Source organism: Prinia subflava, chromosome Z (genome assembly GCF_021018805.1).
Source record: "Prinia subflava isolate CZ2003 ecotype Zambia chromosome Z, Cam_Psub_1.2, whole genome shotgun sequence".
NCBI classification, from domain to species: Eukaryota; Metazoa; Chordata; class Aves; order Passeriformes; family Cisticolidae; genus Prinia; species Prinia subflava.
Genome location: NC_086283.1, coordinates 102,933,896 through 102,956,569, shown reverse-complemented (window position 1 = coordinate 102,956,569; position 22,674 = coordinate 102,933,896). Strand labels below are relative to the sequence as shown.

General features: G+C 48.3%; 1 protein-coding gene across 2 annotated transcripts in view; it reads left to right on the top strand.

Moving 5' to 3' along the window:
• MYO5B (myosin VB) overlaps positions 1-22,674 on the top strand; it is a 150,449-nt gene that overhangs the window by 7,668 nt on the left and 120,107 nt on the right. For both annotated transcript variants that reach the window (XM_063421447.1, XM_063421446.1), the window contains exon 2: positions 19,573-19,683. In XM_063421447.1, the coding sequence (XP_063277517.1) occupies positions 19,573-19,683 (111 nt within the window). The remainder of the gene's footprint in view (positions 1-19,572; positions 19,684-22,674) is intronic.

The following is a 22,674-nucleotide window of genomic DNA, read 5'->3' as shown; positions in this document are numbered from 1 at the left end:
GATGTGCTAACCACCACTTACAGGGCTGCTGGGAGCAGGATGTCTCGTGGGTGAATCATGGCCACTACTTATCACAATAGCATGTTACATCTCAGGGATGTGGCCCAGCGAGTCACTGCTCTTCAAAGGGAGAAAAGACCCTTGATGCATTAGAAGGTGGCTTTTTAAAAATCATGGGAGTGTCTGGTTTCTTCTGGAAGCCCCACAGGGATGGTTTCAGGTGGCACAGTCAAACCTTCAGCTGCCAAAGGAGGCTGGGTGTGAGCAAGCACCTGGGGCTGCTGACATGTATTAGCAAATGAACATTGGAAAGGGCTTTAAAACAAAACAGACATAAAATCTGATCCCTGTGCCTGTGAGGAGCTGGTCCTTGGTGCTACACCCCAGGCGAGCACGATTGGTGCAAGCATATCTCAAGGCAGCCAGTGGATGCCAAGATGCTGAGATGATAGAAGTTGTAGTTTTCAGTCTAATTAAGCTGAGTAACTCCTTGTGGACTTGTGCTGCTTAATTACTGTCAGCTCTAGGAAGCTGGGTTCTGTGGGTATTGCTGTTCTTTGCCCAGAGAGTGCCCTGGCCATGGTGTGGGGCTCAGGGACCTTCAGTCCTGGTTCAGAAGCTCAGTCCATGGTTCAGGGACCCTCAGTCTCCTGGTGGGGTGGGCATGGAGAGCTGGAGGTGGCTGTCACTGGACTGCTCTGCTCTTGGGTTGGTCCCACACCTCCTGGTAGGACCATGTGTCCTGTTTTGGAGACAGGTTGGAGGAGAAGGTTCTGCTCCACAGCCACACACTCCTGGGTGGGAGGTGGATGTGGGAATGCTGGTGTAGCTCTTGCCAGCCCTTCCCACAGCTCTGGGGTGTCTGTTTGTTGCTTAGCTGATGCCTCTCACTGCCATGTTCGGTGGTCAGAAATAACATGATAGAAATTGAATATCAAGAGCTGCTTAACCAGATGTTGGTGGGTGTCTCATGTCCTTGTGCTGTCCCTCTGCTTTCCTGTCTCAACTGGTCCTGGAAGACATTTCCTTCTTGGTTAGACTGTAAACACCTCTCTCCACTATCATCTTGCAAATAATGGTGCCAACAAGGCACATTGTAGCTGAAGCAAGACCTGTAGCAGCATGAGGAACCTCTCAGGGAAGGCATGAGATGTGAACATCTCACCCATGGGCTGGTGTAGAGGTGCTCCCGGGGTGCCTGCAGGGTGTCTGCTCCTCTGGGCTGGGGTTTTCTCCCCGTATCTTCTGGGGAGCAGAGGTCCCAGGGTGATGGACCTGCCCTTGGCTCTCCTGCAGCTTACACTTCACAGCCCTGGCCAGAGATAAGCAGCTCATATCTTGCTCCTGTAAACCCTAAAAGGACCAGGTTTGAAATCTGTTGCTCCCCCTTCCTTCTGCTTGTTTTCTCTTTTTCATCTCCTTCCCAAAGCCTTAGTTTTTGCTGGGATCCTGCCTCAGCAAGGAGAAAGACTGTTCCTCTCTATGCAGAGTGGTGAGAGGAGTGCTGGTGCTTTGTCTGCCCTCTCACAGTGGATGGAGGCAGAACTGCTAAATAAAGCTCTTCATTTAAAAACAAGCTAGAGGGAAGGAGAAAAACCGTGGTGTCTTAAGCCTCTCAGGTCTCAGTTGTGTGAAGCCCTGGTGCTGAGGGTTGTGGGGCTGATGCTTTGGGTGCAACCGGTGGCAGGGACGGCTGTGGAATTCAGCTCGGGGCGGTCGCTGCTGCCCGGCCCCTGCTCCTCAGAGCTGCTTTGAAGCCTTGTGTGCTCTTGCCATGCCAAAATAAACTCAGAGTCGAGGCTGTCAGAGCTAATCTTCATCTCTCTGCACTTTGCCCTCGGTGCTGTGGTTCAGTGAGGGATGGCTGTGCTCACACCCCTAGGTTTTGGGGGGCCCTTCCAAGCCTGGGAACTGTCCCCGTGGTGACAAGAAGTGCTCACAGCACTGAGCAACCTGAACCTGCTTCACCATCAGAGTGGGCCTGAACCAGCCTTAGTAGCAAAACCTGCCTGAATTTCCCTTTCTCTGTGCTGGAGAAGGTGGGGATGGCTCGGGCTGCTCCAGGCTGAGCCACTTGCACTCCCCAAAAATGAGCTGCAAGAGGGCTTTTCTTCCCCAAGCACTGCTCAACCCAAAACAGAGGTTTGCATCCCAAAGTCTACCACCAGGCATTTGAAACAGTGTTCTCACCAAAGTGCAACCTCCCTGGTTTTTTCTTTTTTTTTGCCCCTCTTTTTTTCTTTTTTTAATACGGATTTCTGCACCACACACTTTATCTTTTCTCTAAAAAGCCAGTTCTCAGAAACAGAATATTCTGTTTGTCAATGCCAAAAGGTCTCTCTCCCTCTTTTTTTAAAATTATTTTAATTTATTACTTTATTTTTTGACTGGAAAAGGGGCTGTCTCCTGCCAGCCTTTGCTCTGGTGCAAAGTTTCAGCACTGGGAGGTCACGTGAGGTAAATCAGCAGAATGCAAACCCTGCTGTTACTGACTAAACTTTGCCCGGATCTCACCTAATCACCAACCTGACACATATTTAAGAGCTCCAGCTCTTTTCCTGTGAGGAGAGAGCTCAGCCCCAGATCAACACTGCAGCAGCTCTTGTTCCAGGATCCTTCCAGGGTCCTGGCATGCTTCTGCTTCAAGGAATGGTGTTTGTGAAACCTTTGGATATAACTCATGCTTGAGCGATTGCTTGCTATTACATCCCAGTTACTAAATGGAGTGGCAGGTTTACTGGGTTTTTTTGTCTTTTTTTCTCCATGTCTGAAAGGATTCTACTGTAATTTTCAGTCATTTGAGAGGTATTACCCAAATGTAGGCTGTCATTAACTCCCAGCAGGATGGTTTTTGGTGTCCCTGTGTGAAGAGCAGGCTGGACGTTGTGGCTGATAGAAAAATCTTCCATGTGCACAAGTGTTTTAACTGTGGGACCACTCAGGTCACAACTAGCAACTCTGAAGGCAGAATTCTTTCTTGTCTCTCCACTTGCAGTACTAATGACTGAATGTCTCCAAAGGAGAAACCTTCCAACGAAATGATTTAATTTTCCTCAGTAATATTTTGGGCACAATCTGTTGGCGACTCTTTTATCTGGCGTGCCATCTCTAGGCTTATAACCCTCTTTGATGTGGCTCATTCAGGGGAAAAATGGCATTACACACTACCTCAATCATTCAGATGTCAGAGGGGATATTGCATTTGACTAATCGGGGGAAATTTGGGAAGATTTAGTAATGCCAGGAGACATGACCCACTTCCAGTTAAACGCTTTTCAGACAATTGAGGTTGTGCTAAGTGGTGGGGGAGGGAGAAACACTCAGAGTAGAAAAAAAAATTAATAGTTATTTATACTTTTAAATTCTATTATGCTGACCCTTTCCTGGGTTCAGGATGGGCTTGCTTTCTTTTTCTGTCTCCTTTTTTTTTTTTCTTTCTGAGAAAAAGATAATACTGATACTAACTGTTTTTCAACAGATGTGTGTTATCTGGAGATGGCTAGCCATCTCTGTCACCTTTGGGATGTGGCTGAGGGTGTTGGGAGCTGTGGGTCCAGCTATGGGTGACCAGAGGTGGCTGGGGATGTGGAATATGCTGTGGGAATTATTTTGACTGCCCCAGGTCAGGAGGGTGCCCTGATGATGTGCATCTTAAACACAAAAAAAATTATAGTCCACAGAGCCAGACTGAAGTGTTTTTCTCGTGCTCCAAACCTTCAGTGTTGCTCATGGCTGATCCTATGAGTGCCTGGACAAAACCAAACAGAAACTGAAGAGGTGCAGCCCTGTGATGGTGTAAAACTGCGAGGTAGCCAAACCTCAGTTTGTAGTATATAAATTTTTCCTTCAAAGGCAACAAAAGAGAACATTCTTTGAAGAAGTAACTCCATAATTTTTAGCGCTGCAAGTTCTGTCAAGCAGCTTGTGGCTGTTGCTTTGTGCAAGGTTTTATCTTTTGCAGCCATGTGAGCTGCGCAGAAGCAACTTACTCTGCTTAAAGCTTATTAAACCCCTTATTAAAAATAGTTCTGTAATCCTTCTGGAGTATGGCAACAACACTTCTGTCTCAATTTCATATTGCAGCTAAACTCATGTTGTAGCAATTTGCAGGGTGCTGCTGAGATGCAGACACACGATATTGGCAGCTCCTGGTGTGAATGTCCAACGTGATGGAGCCATGCCAGAGGCCACCTGAAAATGGGAAGATGAGCTGTGCTCCACAGGCAGCGTTTTGGGGCAAAAAGTCCACCCTAGGGACGAGCTGGAATTGCTGGTGGTTTCTGGAAGAGGGTCCAAGTCTTCAACCTTTGTTGTTATTTTCTCAAGCAGGCTTTTGTGTGGTTGTTCAGGTGTAGGTATTTTCTGATGCTCTGCTTTCGCCTGCAGCCAGGATTCCACTGCTCTCCTTGCACAGTATAAAACCAACTCTGGTTTTCTGAGCTGTTCCCCAAACGCTGTTCTTTGAAAAGCCACATTATAATATAATTTGAAGCTTAGAAATAAGCTTCAAGTATCTTTGCTGAGCAAGTTAGCACCTTCCTCGGGTTAAAATCTTGCTTCTTCTGCCTTCAAGCTTCCGAGCCAGTAGACTGACATTTTTTGGATGCGTCCCTGTTGATAAATGCTGCTTTTACGTGCAGTTACAGAGATTGCTGGAAGAGACGTAGCCCTGATGCTTGTCTAGATAAATTAATTTCCTTTGCACACACCTCTGGGTGTCTGAGTTGGTCACTGGGAGCTCTGTCCCGTGGGTGACTCAGGAGGATTTTCTGCAGCATTAGCAGTGGGTGTTGGATGCCCAGAGCTCGTGTGACGTTTGGGTGGCTCTGGATGGGCAGGCTCGGGCTGGGCAGGAGGGTTACCTCCCTGGTGCCTCTCTGCTCACTCTCACCTGCCTGGGGGGCACCTGGAAAGCTGGGAACAGCTAAAATGTACCTGGGATCTGGACAAACCTGTCCTGGTGAGAGGCTAAACTTCAATACAGTTAATTTGTCTGGAAGGGGAAAAGGCTGATTTAGAAGGACTTGGCTTCACTCCTCCTGCTCACACAAAACAAATGTAATTTTTCAAGTCAGGGCAGAGCAAATGAGTGCAGATCTGAACCAGGGCTCATATTTTGAAAGCTGAAGAGCTTTTGAAACACCCCAGCAGATGGAAGAGGCCCTGGCTGCATCTGCCTTACCTGCTTTAACCTCATAAACAGCACTGACCCTTGTTCTCACAGGCTTTGTACATAATTGATGTCTGATTTGAGAGTTGGCTGCTCTGATAACACACTTGTCCATGACTGATGCTTGGAGGAGTCTCTTGGGCATTGCAGTGCCCATGCACGGGGCTGGTGTTTGATGGCTGAGATGCATTAAGGATGTTTAAGCTGTCGGCTGGAAGCAGGCCAGTTAAAAATGGAGACTTTTCCCACCCTTTATTTGCAGGCAGAGCTTAGGGAACACTGAAGCTGCCAGGGCAGCCTGTGTGGGTTCTGTGCTCTGGCAGTAAACCAGCAGTGAGGGGGTGGGTGCTGTGTCCTTGATGCCACAAACCCCGGGCTGCACTGGGCGTGGGTGTGAAAATACAGTGCTGGCCTTTGGCTGCTGAACCAGCCCTGAATGTTGGTGGGGCTGGAGGGACACCTGAGACCTCGATGGGTCTCTTCAGGGGTGGTGTGGCCTTCCAGCAGCCAGACACTGCTGGTGCTGGGGTGATGTCCTGCAGCTGTGTCCCTTGCTGTCCCTCCCACCAGGCACAGCCCTTCAGGTCTGTGGGGATGCCGTGAGCCCCCCGAGCTGCCCTGGGTGGGGTCAGCAGCTGCTGAACTCTCTGATTGTGTTAAACATTCCTTCCACGTGCTCACAAACTCCCTTCAGGGGTTTAGGCAGTTTCTGGGGATGCCTCTTCCATTTTATTCCTGTGGACTGAATGTAAGACACTGGGGATAAATTTACTGCAGCAATAAAACACAGGTTAGGAGTGATAATGATATTAACTGTGGCAGTCTGTCTCACTACTGTAGCAGCCTCTATCCTTTTCTGTCTTGTGACAAGGAGAGATTTGTGCCTTCTTTTTCCCTGTGTCAGTGTAAAATGAGATGTGGGCTTTCTCCTGCACATGCAAACCCTGAAAGGCATTCAGAAGTGTTGGAGGAGTGGGGAAATCCCAGCTCATGAGCCTTCCCAGACCATGTTCCTGGCTGGAAACAGGCTGTGGGGATGCTGAGGTTTGCTGTCTTCCTTTGAAACAAAGCCCAGGTCTTTGTCAGTGCTTCGCTGGTAGATGGGCAGAGGGGGTCCTCCTCTCTGAACGGACTAAAATGCCTATTGAGCAGGTTAAACTGCTTTCCTGTGAAAAGAGCTTTTGTGAAAACCAGTCCCTTGGGATACCTCCCTGGGACATCAGAGCTGGCAGTCAGGAGCTGGCTTTGTGCATGTGCTGTGCCCGTGGGTGGCAGCCAGGCTGTCCCCAGGTCCTGCCCTGCTGTGGCCACCTGTGCTGTTTTTGCAGACCCAGCAAAGGTCTGGGACTGTCCTGTCCTGGACGAGGTGGCTCCTCTGAAATTCTTTAGTCTGGAGCTCAGATCCGCAATCCTACATCTGGAAATGCCAGCAACTGAAGGAGCAAAGAAATACTTCTGTGGGCTTCTGCACAACCTCTGTGGGGAAATCCCAGAATCACAGAAAGGTTTGGGTGGGAAAGACCTTAAAGTTCATCCAATGCCACCCCCTGCCATGGCAGGGACACCTTGCACTGTCCCAGGCTGCTCCCAGCCCTGTCCAGCCTGGCCTTGGGCACTGCCAGGGATGCAGGGGCAGCCCCAGCTGCTCTGGGCACCCTGTGCCAGGGCCTGCCCACCCTCCCAGCCAGCAATTGCTGCCCAATCTCCCAGCTGGCGCTGCCCTCTGGCATTCCCTGGCAGCCATTCCCTGGGTGCTGTCCCTGTAGGCCTTGTCCCCAGTCCCTCTCCAGTGAATGAAACCAATGATTGGAAGCATCAAGGAGAACCTGGTGGGAGGTGAGCTCTGGGGTGAGCTGGAGCCTTGCGGGGTTGCTTGGCATGTGGCTCTCCAGCAGGAGACATCCCGTTGTTGGAAGTGACCCTGATTTGCAAATACGACACTGGGAGGATGGGGAGAGGAGGGGAAAGCAAATATTTGCGTTTCTGCAGCTGAATCCATCTCGCTGATGCTCTGGTAGATCCTGCTCCTCTCACGTTTGAGTCTCTGCTCTTACCAGAGTATTTTTGTTTATACAAAGTGGGTCTTATCTCTGCTGCAGCTGGGAATTGGGAGGCTGTGCTCTGGCAGTGGCTTTAATAATGCCCTGATAAGGGCTCACTGCCCTTGCCAGGGAGAGGGAAAGCCAGCCTCGGTGCCTTATCAGGGAGCAGCAAGGTGAGAGATGCCACGGGGAGGAGGGAAACTGAAATGCTGGCAAAGGCTGGTTTGGTATCTCGGGTGAGGAGAGTGGTATTCAGTTGGGATGGCACCTCTCCATGATGATGGCACCATGCCATGATTCAAGCAGGAATTTTATTTTTTATTCTTAATAAAGCACCTAAGAGTACTCGTTGGGAAGTTTGCAGCAGCCTCCAGTTTCACCCCAGTGTGGGATGGAAGGTAGAGCAGCTGTGAGGGGACATGGGTTGCTTCACATCTCTCTGTTTTTCATAGATCACATCCCCTTTGGGCAGGGCCCCAAATCCCTGGTGCATCCGTGAGTGTGCATGGCCACTACCACCTTTTCTGAAGCAGTTGGATATTGGGAAAATTCCTTTATGGAAAGGGCTGTCCAGCCCTGGCACAGCTGCCCAGGGCAGTGGTAGAGTCCTCATCCCTGCAGAGATTTAACAAACTTGTGGCTGTGGCACTTGGGGACAGGGGTCAGTGCTGGCCGGGGCAGTGCTGGGGAAGGGATGAACTCGGTGGTCTGGGAGCTTTTCCAAACCACATGATTCTGGGGTTCTGTGATTTGGGGGTCCTGTGGGACAAGCCCAGATGTGGGTGATGCTGTGGGTGGTGGTGTGGGCTACCAGGAGTGCACACATTGGCCTGTGGCAGTGACTGAAGCCACGTGAGTTCAGCTGTCCCTAGCCAGCCACTGACCCTTGCAGTTTGGAGGAACTCAGCTATTGTGACTGAGTATTTTGTCAGAAAGGGCAGAAACCTTTGGTCTTGTACATTCTGAACTGGGAACTCTCAGCATGGTTGGCAAAAGCTTCACTTTTACAGTGAAATAAACTGTAAAATAAATAAACTGTAAAACAAACTTCATTATTCAGTGAATAATGTGATGCTTACTCAATTTTGTTTTTTCTTCTTCATGTTATTCATCTACCTAGCAAAGCATGAGGTCATCCCTTAGAGGAGAGGGGAAAGTGGCAAAGCAGTGTTTGGTAGAGGTGGATTTGAGTTACTCTTTGACCCTAATTTGAGCGAGCTTATGAGTTGTCACTCTTAAACTGCTATAACTTCAAGATCTATTTTTATTTGTTTTTGGCTTTTCTGGTTAATAATAACATTTGTTTTCCCCACCTTGGGTGGTAAGAGGGGGTCTTAACTAAGCCTTGAAGCAGGTTAAGTCCTTCAGCTGAGCTGATGGACCCAATGACTTCAAGGCAAGTGGCATCAGTTGCTGTGTGACCATAACTCTGTGTCCTTCCCCAAGGGAGAGGCATCGCTTGGGTGGGAATTGTGTTTCCTGGTGTTGGGGAAAAGCTCCTTGGGCCTGAGCCAGGGAATGTGTAGTGGGAACAGAAGTCTTACAGCTGGAGTGTCCCTGTGATGGTGGGAAGAGACTTGTCTCAGTGGCAGCTCTGCAGCCCTGCCTGTGCCCAGAGGGAGCCTGTGACTGTTGGGGGAATAAAGAAATTCTTCTGTAGCACAGGGAAGGATGTTCACGTGCATAAATACATCTCCTGTTGGGGTTGGGGGGTTCTGTGTGCCCATCCAAGACTGCCTGTATTGTGTTGTGGGAATGGGGAAGGCAGGAGCAGCACCCCATGGCTGAGATAGTTTTGGTGTTTTTTTTTTTTTCAATCTGTTTTTATTTTCTCCTTCTGTTTGGGTGCTTTGTTCTGTGGACACTCCAGTGTTTCCTGAGAGCTGTGTTTATCTTCCTGGAAGTGTGTGTTTGTGCGCAGCCAAGGCAGCCAGCCTTCCACAGAAAGAGAGAACCTTGGATTTCCTAACTCTTCTGGGGACGTTGCCAGATTGGGGGGAAAAATCAAAATTCAAACCAGAAGGTGAAGGCTAGAAAAGATGCATTTTGTAGTGGTGATTTTTGTTTTGTTTTGTTTTTTGTGGGGTTTTTCACCCTTTGTTTTTGGTTGTTGTTGTTGGTTTTTGTTGTTTTGTTTTAGGCTTTTCGAAATGGTTTCAGGTGCCCGTCTTGCAAACATTTTCCCCCTTGGGCAGTCTTCGGCATGTTGCTCCTGCATGTTGTTCCCCTTCCCTGAGCCCTTCCTGCAGAACAAAATTGCTGCTTTGCTAAAGGCATCACCTCCCAAACTCCCAAATCACCTTCTGAGATTCGAAATTGAGGGATTGATGGAGATGTTCTTTCCTGCATCCTTCCTTGTTTAAGCTTTTGTCTTGCCTACCTTTGTTGGAGGATATGGGATATTGGATTTAGGAAATGCTTTTCCATGCTGTGGAGTGTGAAGAGGAGGCTGCAGGATATTAGAGTGGGAAGATTTGGAGAGCTGAAATCTCAGTATTTCAGCTGGGCAGCTGAAACTGTGAGGGAATGAGAAGGAAAACACAGCTGACTGTTGGGCCACGTTGTGCCTTGCATTTTATGTATTAAAAAGAAAACCTCCTTTTGTCTGAGTTTCCTCGGATGTGTGTTTCTAACCAGTGTTAGCTTAGCAATTGGAAAGTGTTGCCGATTTATTTCACTGGAGAGAACAGGCAGAGTCTGTACATTAGCATGGAGTAACTCATCATACAAGTGCTCATCCGAGATCTGGTGTAAAGACTTCTTGGGAAAAGCATAGCCAGTACAAATCACATTCCCAAATGTCTGGAAATTGCTGCAAGGACATGAAGAAAACTTAGGAGGAAGTTCTTTGCTGGCTGGGAGGGTGGGCAGGCCCTGGCACAGGGTGCCCAGAGCAGCTGTGGCTGCCCCTGCATCCCTGGCAGTGCCCAAGGCCAGGTTGGACAGGGCTGGAGCAGCCTGGCACAGTGGAAGGTGTCCCTGCCATGGCAGGGGTGGCACTGGGTCCCTTCCCACCCAAACAATTCTGTCATTGTATGAAACTGCAGGAGCAGTGGTTGCCTCCAGGAGAGCCTTTCTCTGCCCTCCCATTCCTCAGCAGCTGGGAGTGTCTGAGTGTGTGTTCACTGCTTCAGTTACTTTAATTGAACATGTTTATTCCAGCTTTGTGTCTTGATCACTGGTGCTGTTCTCCAGGTGTCTAATGTCTCCTTGATAACAGACCTTATTGCTGGAATTTTTTAATTACCTCTGGTAAAGCGTTGCTCATTTAAATCCCTGGTGATCGATTTGTTTTCCTTCAGTGGCTCAGCAGTGAAAAGGATGCAGAGGTGGCCCCGGGGGTCTTTCCAGCATGACCCTCTCACTGGAAAATGCTGAAAAATGTCCTGTAATTTTAAGTCAAACCCCTTTGAATTAACTATGCCTGAGTGATGTTCCAAGAGGGGTTTTAATGCGTGAGTTCTGGAGATGTGAGGGGTTACTGTGCAGGTTGATTAATCCAATTACTTCTTCTGAATAAAGTTAGCAGTCTGGTCTGGTGGAAGGGTTGCAGTGCAGTTAAAGGTGGATTTTGGTGCTGTTTGGGTACAGTGGTGCCCAGTGGGAGGATGACTGAGCTCTCTGGAGTGGTGGGGGATGTGCTGCAGTACCCTGGATTTTGGGAGGTGCTGGTGACAGCCTGAATTCCCCCATGTGTCACCACAGTTAGAACCAAGGAACAGCCACTGCTTTCAACATTTCCAGCTGAAAGCCCTGCTGTCCCCTGGCTGCATCCCTGCACCACAGAGCCAGGCTCCTCACAGGACCATTTTCATGTAAAATCAGGTAACATGGGGTGGTCACTGCCCTGGGAAGTGAACATTTCCCTAAAGCGTCTGTGTTACAGATAGAGGAGTCTGAAAACCCAGGGTGAAAGGCCATTTTTGACTATTTAATTAAACCCAAAGGCTGTTTTTTAACTATTCATTACCAATCAGCTGTAAATGGTGTATATTGAGCATGTTTTGGATCCAGCTTATGCTCACCAAGGAGTGGTGAATTCACATGGATTTCGGGTGGAAAAGAGGACAGTGAAGGCAAGGTTACATCACAGCACTGCTAAAGGCTTTGATTAATTGAGAATTACAGGAGAGAAGGGTAATTAATGCCAGTCAAGAGGGATTTGCAGAAAGTAGCCCAGAAGGATTTTACTCTTGCAGTATGACAGCCTGTTTGGTGAAAGTCATGCCATGGGGACACTTGGCCCCTGCATGGAGTTTTTAGTTAAAAAAAAAAGGCAAAACCACGATTCTGTAAAACCCTGATAACCCTTAATTAAAAAAAAAGTCTGCATGGCTGAGCTGTGTGTGAAAGGCTCATCCTGGGTTAAGGATTTTGCATGATCCTGTGCAATGTGGGAATTTTTACATCAGTCACTTGCAAGGAGAGGTGAGGAGTCCCCGAGGAGCTGATTTGGCTGTGTGGTGCTTGGAGCAGGGAGCTCCAGGAAGGTGATGCCCACAGCTGTTCCAGGGAGATCTGCAAGTTACCTGAGTTGGCTTTGTCACCAGATTTTTGTGCTTCCCAGGGACTCTGCGAGGTTTTGGGGGCTTGCAAAGCATCCTTCTTCCTGGCAGGGGATGGACAGTGGTGGTGAGCATCTTGCAGAGCAAATGGGGAGCATGTGCAGGGCTGAGCCAGGCCTGACAGGAGAGAAGCTCAGCGTTTTCTGTGGGGCAGTGATCCCCTGCTCGATGGGGAGCTGGGGAGGGGACTCACAGCTGCACACTGCTGGCATCTCTTGGTGCTGCTCCGTTCCTGGTGAACACTGCATTTTGAAGGGCTTTGCAGGGTTTGGTTAATTCTGCCATGCTTTAACTCCAGGTTTATCCCTGCAGAGGGAAGAGCCCTGCCTTGCACTCTGGGTTTCATCAGGCTGCACCCAGCTCCCAGCCTTGGCAGTGCTGCTTCAGAACCTCCCAGGGCGAAGGGCTCCTGTGCTTAGCGTGGGCTGGAGAGGGCTGCAGAGAGACCCCGAGTGCTGCCAGCTCCAATTCACCCAGCACAGCTCTCCCCTGGAACATCTTGGGCTGCTCTGAGGTGTTTGTTAGGGTGGCACAGGTGACAGTGCATGTCCCCTGTGGGTGGAGGCTTGCTGACACTGCTTTTGGTTTCCTTGCTTTTTAAAGGGCAGAGAAGAAAAGTGAAAATAGATGTTGCTGCACTGCCTAGAGAAAACCATGGTGTCACAACCCACGAGGCAATCGCTCCCCAGCCTAGGAGGGACTGCCTTGTTTGCTCTAGATTAAGACCAGAATGTTTATTTGCTCTGTCCCTAAGCACCTGGGGCTTTACCTACTTTTCCAGCATCTGATGACTTACTGGAAGAGGAATTTTGCAGTGAGAGCAGGGCTGTATGTGCACTCAAGACCTTGACGCTGAGCTTGTCACTCTTAATTAAACCTGCAGTAACAAGCAACGCTGGGATGCCACAGAAGGAGTGACGGGGGAGATGCTGGGAGTGCAGGAGCTGGCTGTTAGTTACATGTGAGACTATTGATTAGTCTTGGAAATCGTCCTGAAAATCACAGCTAATTAAAGTCAAGTCTTCAAGGGTACCCCCAGTATTTCTGTCTTGGTGTCAGGGCTCGCCTGCACCCCCCCTGTGCTCGATGCCAGTCTTTCATCTGCCTTTGGGGACATGAGGTTGGTGCAGTGATGAACTGAAGCCTTTTAAATGCCCCTTCATTAGAAATGCTTCTAATGAGCCAGTGGATAAATGCTGCAGATGCTGCTTGTCCAAGCACTGCTCAGCTGCTGTGACACTTTATGCAAATCATCATGGGAGTTAATTTGGGCAGGGGAATAAAATTCCACAAGGAGAAATAGAGCAGATTTAGTGCTGGTGGGAGACTTGGAGCCATCCGTCAGTGTGACAGCTCTCCAGGGGGAGAGGAGACTATCCCTGCATCTTGAAGGCCTCAGTGAAGCACATGGTTTGCTCAAATTCAGGGGCCCTTGCAGTGTTTGGGGACGGAGAGGTGCTCCCCAAAATTTAGGAGCCTTGCCTTAAAGGAGGCATTGTCTGGGCGTGCATTTGTGTGTTTGTCCAGGGTCCATCTCCACTAGCACGAGGATGACGGGGAACATGAGGGATGGTGTAGATAATGCCCATCTTCCTTGGCTCTGCTGTTTGGTTTTGTTTTTATCAGCCCTGGGAAACAATCAGTTTGCTCATTCTCGTGTTGAGGAATTGGAGATACTCCTGCAGAGTGCCACTGTGTTTCCCTCTACATTTTCCACACTCAGCAGCATAGCACTTGCATTCTGTAGCTCAAAATGATGCCTTTTATGCTTTTTAAGAAGCAAAACACTATTATTTTTTTTCCCTATTCCTAGTGCATGATGCTGTCTTAGAGTGTGTTGCCCACTCAGAGTTGAAATGATGATTTGCTGGTCGCTTTGGTGTTTGTGGGGATTTAGGGTGAGGAAGAAGTTAGTCTTTTGCTGCTGGAGGTTTTGAGAGGATACCCTCTGGGCTTGTGCTGGAGATGCTGGATTTGTGTTTTCCTCCCCCAGCACTGGGTACCAGCACAGGGCAGGGGAGAGATGCTCAACTCTGGGACATCCCCTGCCCGCCCTCTAGCAAGCAGGGGCACCCTCTGCCACCCCCTCCTGTCCCCTCTGAGGGTTTTCCAGCTGCTGGTACCCAGCAGCAGGCAGAGAAGCCAGACCAGGGTGAGACACGGGGGTCAGCAGGTCCCGGAGTCGCGGCAGAGCTTGGGGAGCCCTGACCTAAATATCAGCTTTGCTTGTCTGTCAGGCAGGGGGGGAATTGCTCCTGGGATGAAAATCTCATTCAGAGGATGGGAAAGGGAGGATTATGGTTTGCCATCTGCCTCGATGTTCAGTACTGTAAATAATAATAAAAAAGGTAATGATCCACAAGTCCCTTAATGGAGATATTTTGCCCGGCTGCCAGAGCACCTCGCCCGTGCCTTGCTGCGTCATGGGCAAAGCAGATTTTTCTCCTGAGTCACTGCCAAGTGGGGCAGAAGGGAACTTTAAGGCTGCAGGGCACCCAGGAGAGCCATGGAGCTGGTCCCTTTCTGTGTCCCCCTCTTGGCAGCACACATCCAATGGCTTTTCCCAGCGCCCACAGGTGCAGCTGGTTTGCAAACACAAACACATTTACCACGGCAGAGTGACTCCTTCAATAACCACCTGTAACTCCTGGGAAACCTGGGTCCCTGCTGCTTCGGGCACAGTGGCAATGCATGGGCCAAACCACCTGTGCTGGTGACCCCAGCTCAGCCCAGGCCTGAGAAAATTAATGAAGAGAATTAATTACTGTTTAATTTTGCACAGAGGCTGAGAGAGAAGCTGTGGGCTTCTCCAAACAGGGGCTGCAAGTAAAGTACTCTGGATTGTTTTTTTGTTTTTAATTTCTGCAAGAGCCTCTTTAAATTATCTCTGGGGAGAGATCTTTTGTACTAGTTTAAAAAGGAAAATCAGGAACAGAAGAATGACACCCAGAGTGTGTGATATGGCCACTTTCAATTCCAAGTACAGGTTGTACTTTCCTCATACTTGAGAAGAGCACAGTTTAGGAAAACTTCAGTTTTACTAATAGATAGCTTGTGAGTGAGAGCTGGAAGATATTTTTTGGTCTGAGTGTAAGCTGCTTAACCATTCATGTGCTGTGTGTGTAAATATAAATATTTTCAGGAAGCTAGGGCTGACATTTTTTCTGTTTTTTCTTTTGTGTGTATTTTTTGTCCTCTTCAAAAGCATCCAGCAATACTGGACACTGAACAATATACAATGAGGTTAGCAATAAGCCCACTGCAGAGGGAGAAAAGTAAAAGTGTGCTTGCTTTACAGACAAGAATATACAAAGATTTGTCCCAACTTCCACCTTGTTCTAGTTAACATTTGTGCTTTCAACTTCAGTTTTTTTTTAAAAACTCACTGTTTCTGTTTTCAGCTGAAGTGCTTTCATAAGATTTTCTTCACCTGTGTGAAAGAACTGTTGTCGTGACATACTGTGTCTTCACCTCTGTTACTGAATTCCTGATGGTGAGGTGGTTGATGCTGTTTTATTGCCAGAATTGTGGGTTTTCTGCTGTGCCCTCCCTCTATCTGCAGTTTGTTGGAAGGATGCCTCTGGAAAAATGCCCTTGACCCAGGAGCAATAAAAACTTCCTGGGGTCAGCTGTAAGTATTGGCATTCCTGAAATAACTCAGGGGATTAAAACCCAGTAATAATAAAGATGGATTTGCTGATGTCCAGCTTGCCATGAAGACCTGCAACCGCCAAGCGGCCCAGGCGAAGTTGAGATCGCTAGTTTTTAATATTTTTTACTTAATGGAAGATTATACAATTTTCTTAATGCAATGAAAATGATGCTGTGTCCATGGAGTTGTAAGTCCTTGCCTGCAGACCTGCGTCTCTTCTTGCTGAGATGGAGCACATTGCCCAGAGCTTGCTGGGAGTGCCTTTGGCCAGCACTGAGGGCTTTGAAACAGTGGAACAAGACCTGCCTCTTCTAATTTAATGTTGGTTTTAATCTGCATCCGCAGTGGCAGCCTACTAACATCTAAATCAAATCAGGAGGTGGGGATTGAATTTATTAAGCTTCTGCTTAAGCTGGGTGGAATAATGCATGAGGCTGTGAGAGCACTGAATGGCTTCAGTTTTATTGGGGATCTGGTTAAAAAAAATCACAAAGTAAACCAGAGGGGGTTTTTTTTTTCTTTTTTTTTTTTTTTTTCTTTTTTTTTTCTTTTTTTTTTTTTTTCTTTTCCCTTAAATTTTCATTTTGGAGGCTGAGCATGCAATGCTGTTTCTAGTTAATTTTAGCATATTGTTTAAAGGCATCATCGAGGACTGAAGGAATCTTTCTCTTGAAAAAAATAAGAGAAAATGTATGGCAACCCTGGAGTGTCTGGAGGTTGAGTGGTTTGCCCAGGGTTATTTCTCCTGAGCCCAGAGTCAGGTTAATCCTTGATTCCCAGTGCTTTGAGATGGGCCCGTGCACCCTCTCCCCTATAACAAGCTCCTCCAGAAGATGGAGAGGCTGTTAAAGCTCTCAGGAAGCCTGGACAGGGCTCGTGGAGTGGTAAAATGATGCTAGAAATGTGATTATGGAAGCAGCAGCTCACAGGGATGCTCTCCCCGTGCCTGGGTGGGCACCTGCCAGCAGCCTGGTTTTGGGAGCATGTTAGAAACGAGACGCTTGACACGGCCAATATATCAAGCAGCAATTCCGTTTAATAATTAATTAATTAGCCTGGTAAAGTGTGAGCAAAGGCAGTGCTGGGTGCAGTGGTAGGGGTTTCCCTTCCGACTGCACACCCATTGCTGGACTTGCTGGGATTTTATTTGCTACATTCATACATATTCATAAGCTTTTCTCAGCAGTTTCCATTTCCAATTTTTAACATCATTATTCAATACCTATTGTAGTCCTTTTTAGATTTCAATATCCCAGGATGCACATTCAGGATATGTATCCCAGGTGGTGGGGTCCAGCTTCTATTTTCCAGGTCTATCAGTCTTTGATAGTGGTGTTCAGTTTTCCTTTTTCAGGAACCATAAATCAGCAAGCTGAAGTATTTTCTTCCATATCCAGGATTGTTTTTGTTTTTTTACCAGTCTGTGAGAAAGCCTTTTTACATTCTAAAACTACAGTTAAAAATTCTTAAATACAAAACAAGCTTCTAAAGTTATAATTCAAAGACTCTTCTTACAGAATAGGTTGGGATTTATAATAGGTAATTGCAAGCAATGTTTGTTCAAACACCTCCTTCCGTGCTTTCCTGGGTTGTTTATTAGAACTCATCTTTATAACTGTCCCATGGCCGTGTTCTACAATGACACAGATTCTCTTCATTTACCTGACGCAAAACACAACTTTGTATTTCACAGGCACGGTGACTCTCATTTGTCAAAATGTGGGTTCATTTGTCAAAATGTGGGTTCATTTGTCAAGAAGAGGGGGCGTGAGGCTGCCTTGAGGGGAGCAGGGTGGTGAGCCCACCAAGGGCAGCCCCCAGGCCTCCTCAGGTTCTGATTAAAGCTGGCCTTGTACAGACGTACCAGTGACAAAGTGCTTCTATTCCAGCGCTGTGTGGTTGACATATGTGGGATTTATGTGCGAGAAGGAGGGCTTGGATGGGGGTTTGTGCAGCAGCCTGCCCTGCCGGGAGGGCCGAGCACGGCACGGAGGGGAGGGCGGTGGAGAAGCGCCGCAGAATGAATGGTGTTTCCCTTTCTTGGATGTATTTGTGTGCCACACGAGAGACCAGCATTAAAGATGCTCGGGGAGTGCATTCACGGCAGGCTGTGCCGACAGCCCCGGGCTCTGCTGCAGGAGGGGAGAGCTCCGTGTGGGGAGTGCCCGATCGCTCCCGGGATCCGCCAGCCGGGCTGGCCCCGGGGCCTGCGGGGCACGTGTGGGTGTGTGCACAAAGTCTGGGAAAATCAGTTCTATTATTATTGTTATTATTATTAAAACTCTGTGTTGCGTATCGCCGGTGGGACACGGAGCCTCCCACCACCAGGCCGTGGGCAGCGGGCGCGGGGAGCTGTCCCCCTCAGAGCCTCCTGTCACACCGGGGCGGCTCCTGGCCGTGGCTGGTGAGGAATTGCTGAGGGTGGCCCTTGGCACCTCTTGCTGCTGCTGGAGCTGTATCCAGATTTCAGCTACGAAGTTGAAATCACAGGCACCCCACTTTCAGGTGGCTCTGGGTCAGTGTGTCCCTGCCTGTCCGGGCAGGCCCGGGGCCCAGCCCAGCCCCTCGTGCAGGTGGAAAATTTGCAAGGTTGCCAAGACCAGCAACACCTTGTGTTTGAAGCTTTCCTGAGCCGGGTACGGCATGATCCTTGGCTACTTTGGGCACTTCCCGAGCGTGTCTGAATATCACTTTCTGCTGGCAGAGAGCTGGCAGTGGATGAACCCACAGTGGTGGGGCTGGTGGGGGTCCCAGCCAGCCCCTTCCCCACTGCTGCCTCCCTTCTTCATGGCAGGGAGAGCACTGAAGGCTCATGAAGTCAAGTTTTCACATCTTTTCCCCTATTCTTTTCCCCTATTCTTTTCCCCTATTCTTTTCCCCTATTCTTTTCCCCTATTCTTTTCCCCTATTCTTTTCCCCTATTCTTTTCCCCTATTCTTTTCCCCTATTCTTTTCCCCTATTCTTTTCCCCTATTCTTTTCCCCTATTCTTTTCCCCTGTTCCCTCGTAAAACTGTTGTTCTGGGAATATGAGTCTGTGGCTCCATTAACATCTAAAGGTTCCTGCTGCTGTAGCTATTGAGCAGCTCTAAAAATAATTACGTGCGATAACGCATAAAAATCTATTGCTTTTCAGCTGCAAAGTGGCCTGTCAGGTGGTGGCTTGCTGCCGTGTTAACTCGTTGTTTGCTACAAAATGTTACTTGGACATTGTGCTGGGGTTTGGTTTCAAATGAAGGCCAAAACCACCTTTGAGGCTCTGGTGCTGGTTGTCACTTGGATTTGCTGGGATTTCCCCCAGCCCCTGGTGTTTTGAGTAAGAATAATATTATATAGGTGTCATTTCAAGCAGCAGGAGGAATAGAGGGGAGAGATGCCCCGAAAAGGCCAGTAAATCAGTGGCTGTTGGAGGGTTCCTGTTGGCTGTGTAGGCTGGATGAGTCCAGCACCATCCTGGCTCTGTGAGTCCCGCAGCCAGAATCCCTCATGGACCCTTGGGCTGGGCTGCACAGGTCTGCCTGGGGGCTCTGCCTCGGTGTCCCTAACTTTGTAGATGCAAAAAAAGGTTAGATTTAACCCAATTCATGAATTCATTTAAATCTGTGTTCCTGGGGCCTGATTCTGTGTTCACCTCCAGCTGAAGGAGTTTGGCTTTGGTGTCATCATTTGCCTGCCTATGTCCTGGGTGTGGGGTTGGGTCAGGGCTTGCTCTGTGGGGACCCAACTGCTTTGTTTTGAGAAAAAAAACACATGCTTTGTTGTAGGGTTTGGTGGGGGTGAATTGTGTTATTTCATGAAAGCCTTCTGGAAGGCTGATTTTTTTTTTTCCCAGGGAAATTAAATTCCATGTTTACCTTGAGACTTTACCCTGCTTTGTTAGATTGGTAACAAGCCAGTGTACACCTTGTCCAGGAGAAAATTAGGCTGAGAAATTAGACTGAAAAATTAGACTTCTGGTCTGTAATTTAGCCCAAGAACTAAAACCAGATTTATTTTTTCTTGTGCTAAAATAAATGGTTTAGCTACTCTGACTTTACAATGAATGTGAGACCGTATTAATGGAGAATTAATTTATTTCTCATTTAATTTCCTGAGGTTTCGTAATGTTTAAACTTTTTCTTTCTTTTCTTTTTCACCTCTTCAGCACACTAGGGTTTGGATTCCTGACCCCGATGAAGTTTGGAGATCGGCAGAAATCATCAAGGATTACAAAGAGGGAGATAAAAGCCTCCAGCTGAAACTTGAAGATGAAACTGTAAGCTTTTGAGTGTCGTTATTCTTTTTAGTAATTTAAAGCTTCGAATTAATGTGTGAAGAAGCCTGAGCCATCTCATAGTTCCTGTGAAGTGGTTTAAAATGTGTTTTATTGCCTTAGCACTTCCAGCTTTTCCTTGCCTGCTCCCTCCCTAGACACTTGCGTTACAGTAGGTTGTGAGAAAAGCCCTTGACCTCCATCATCTCTTTTCATCTCCTGGCAAACTTGTAATAGTCCGTGGTATCAGGATGTATTTTTTTTTAATAGCAGCAGCACGTCAGAAGTGCCAGTTTGTGCTTTTTGCTGCCGAACAAATTGTGGAGAGCACGGCTGGTGGCATCTACTCAACCTCGGGTGCTGATGGAAAACCCACACACAGCTCAGAGGTGACTGCTGTGCAACAGCTTTCTCCACGCCTTAGTTCTTCTCTCTTGAGTACAATCTTACGTAAACCCTTTTTTTAACTGCTTTATTTTTAAATAAGAAAAGCTTTTAAAAGAGAAAAAAAACAAAACTCATTTAGATGTAGATGTTTTCTAGCGAGGGCTGGTTACAAATGCACAAACAGCCCGAGCTGTAGCGTGGGTACAGCCAGAAATTAATCATCCCCAGAGCAGGACAGAGGCTGAGGAGAAGCAGCTGCTGTCTGTTCCACACAAAAACTTCGTGGAGTGGGACACTGGGTGACAGCAGGGAGTTGCAGGTGACGTTAACCACGGCATTTGCATCAGCTGCAAATTCAGTTTATGGGAAGAGAGCAACCGTGCTCTGCACCCCCCATGAGCTGCCTGATGTAGCAGGAAGAACAAATACATTGTCATGAAGAATTTCACCTAAACCATCCTTCTTAATTGGGCAGGTGGGGTTTCCTGAGCTGTCTGGAGTGTGATCTGCTCTGTTGCCTAGAGGAGTTAGTAGAGACCACCCACTACAAATTCTCCTGTTCTGAGCAGGTGGAGTAATTCCCATCCCCTCCAAGCTAGACATTTCCACACTGTGGGGAGCATTTTCACCATATTGCCTAATGGGAAGATGGAGAGCAGGAATGAGCTGTGGTTGATTAGGCAGTTCATCAAAAGAGTTTTTCTTTCAGAGCAGCTCAGGCATGGGCTGTTGGCAGTGTGAGTGTGCCAGGTTTGCAGAGAACATTGTTATGTTGGGATCTGCACTCTGTGCTTGGTGCTGGTGCCTCTTCTGGCTTGGCCTCAGCTGCCTCTGTTGTCCTGCCCAGTTTGCTTTTCCAGCATGGGGCAGCTTTCTGGGGAGGATCAAGGATGGAGGATGTTTGATGCCTCTTTACTTTCCATAGTGATAAATCTTGATAGGGAGATGCACAGATGCCACCCTGCAATCCCTTGGAAACACCAGGCATAGAATCATCATTTCATCATGGAATGGTTTGGATTGGAAGGATCTTAAAGTTCATCCCATTCCACCCTGTGCCATGGGCGGGGACACCTTCCACTGTCCCAGGCTGCTCCAGCCTGGCCATGGACCCTTCCAGGGATGCAGCAGCCACAGCCTCTCTGGGCAACCTGTGCCAGGGTCTCACAACCATTACAGCAAAGAATTTACTCCTAATATCTTACCCAAGCCTACTGTTCTTCAACTTAAGGTAATCCCCGCCTTGTCCTGTCCTTCCAGGCCTCTGCAGCTCTCCTGGAGGCCCTGGCAGGACTGGCAGCTCTCCCTGGAGCCTTCTCTTGTGCAGGGCAGAGCCCCAGGTGTGCCAGGCTGGCTGCAGAGCAGAGGGGCTCCAGCCCTGGCAGCAGCTCCGTGCCCTCCTCTGCCCTGGCTGCAGCAGCTCCACGTCCTTGTGCTGCTGGAGGCAGGGCTGGAGGCTCCTTTTTTCCACTTGTGCTCAGGCTGCTCACCTGCTCCTGTTGCTGAGCACTACAACCCCCATTCCTCCCTTCCTGGCTGAGATCTCCTGCAGTTTTAGTACTTGGGCAGGAATTATTTTTTCCTCTTTAATCTGGATATTCCCTGGAAACCAAAGGGGCTGAGGGGTCCTGCAAGGTCTAAACTTTTTGTACGTTTGAGTTCAGGATCAGCAACATTAAAGTACAAGGAGGCGAAAGGATTACCAGGCGTTGTAGGCAGTAGCTTATTAAGCATGTTTTAGTCATAGTAAAACATGGAACATCTCATTTTGGGGTTGTGCAAGAGACCCAAGGCCTCTGGGAGTGCCCTGTTGGATGCTTTCCTGTATTAAGTCCTGCCTTCATCCGTGTCATGTTGGCAAGCTCTAGCAAAAGGGAACAGCAGTTGTGTGCACAGGTTGGAGATATCCAGCACATTTATCTTGAGGGGATTCAAAGCTGTAGAAAGCCTTTTGTTCCTGACAGCCAACATGCATTATCCAGCTGTTCAATGCTTCCCTTTGTCCCTGTGCTTTAAGTGAATCTTCGTGGGTTTTGTGGTTTCTGGCTCTGCTCTGTATGCAGGAGTACTCCCTCTGAATGAAGAGCTGACTTTTAAATATCACAAGGCATCCCTGGTGTTTTTGCCATTAAGATGTGAGACTGAGTGCAAACTCTTGAAAATTGGCATTGACAACATGGAATTGGAGAGTAAAACCAGCCTGAGGTTGTCAGACATGCTGAGGGCAGACACGTCCTTGTGCACTTGGGTCAACTTTCCTTGTGCTGCTTGCACAGGCAGTGATCCAGTGCAGTGACAGTGGTTTTGCTTGGAAACTGGGAATTCCTACCTTCTGATGGGAGCTGAGCATCGGCCCTCCTTTCTGAGGCACCCTGTGGGAAGCAGCATCACTGGCAATTTTTGTTCTCTCCTGTGTAACGAAGGAAAAATACAGTTTTTCTTTAGTTGATGGCTCTGTTGGTCATTTGGGGACGAGTCAAAAATAGCATAAGGCTGCCCGTGTGCCAGCTTCAGCAGCGTAACCTGGCTCAGAGACACTTCAGCAGCAGGGACTCCCTGCTTCTCCAAGTCCTCTCTGCCTCAAGGGGTGCCAGGTTTCAGGTAGGA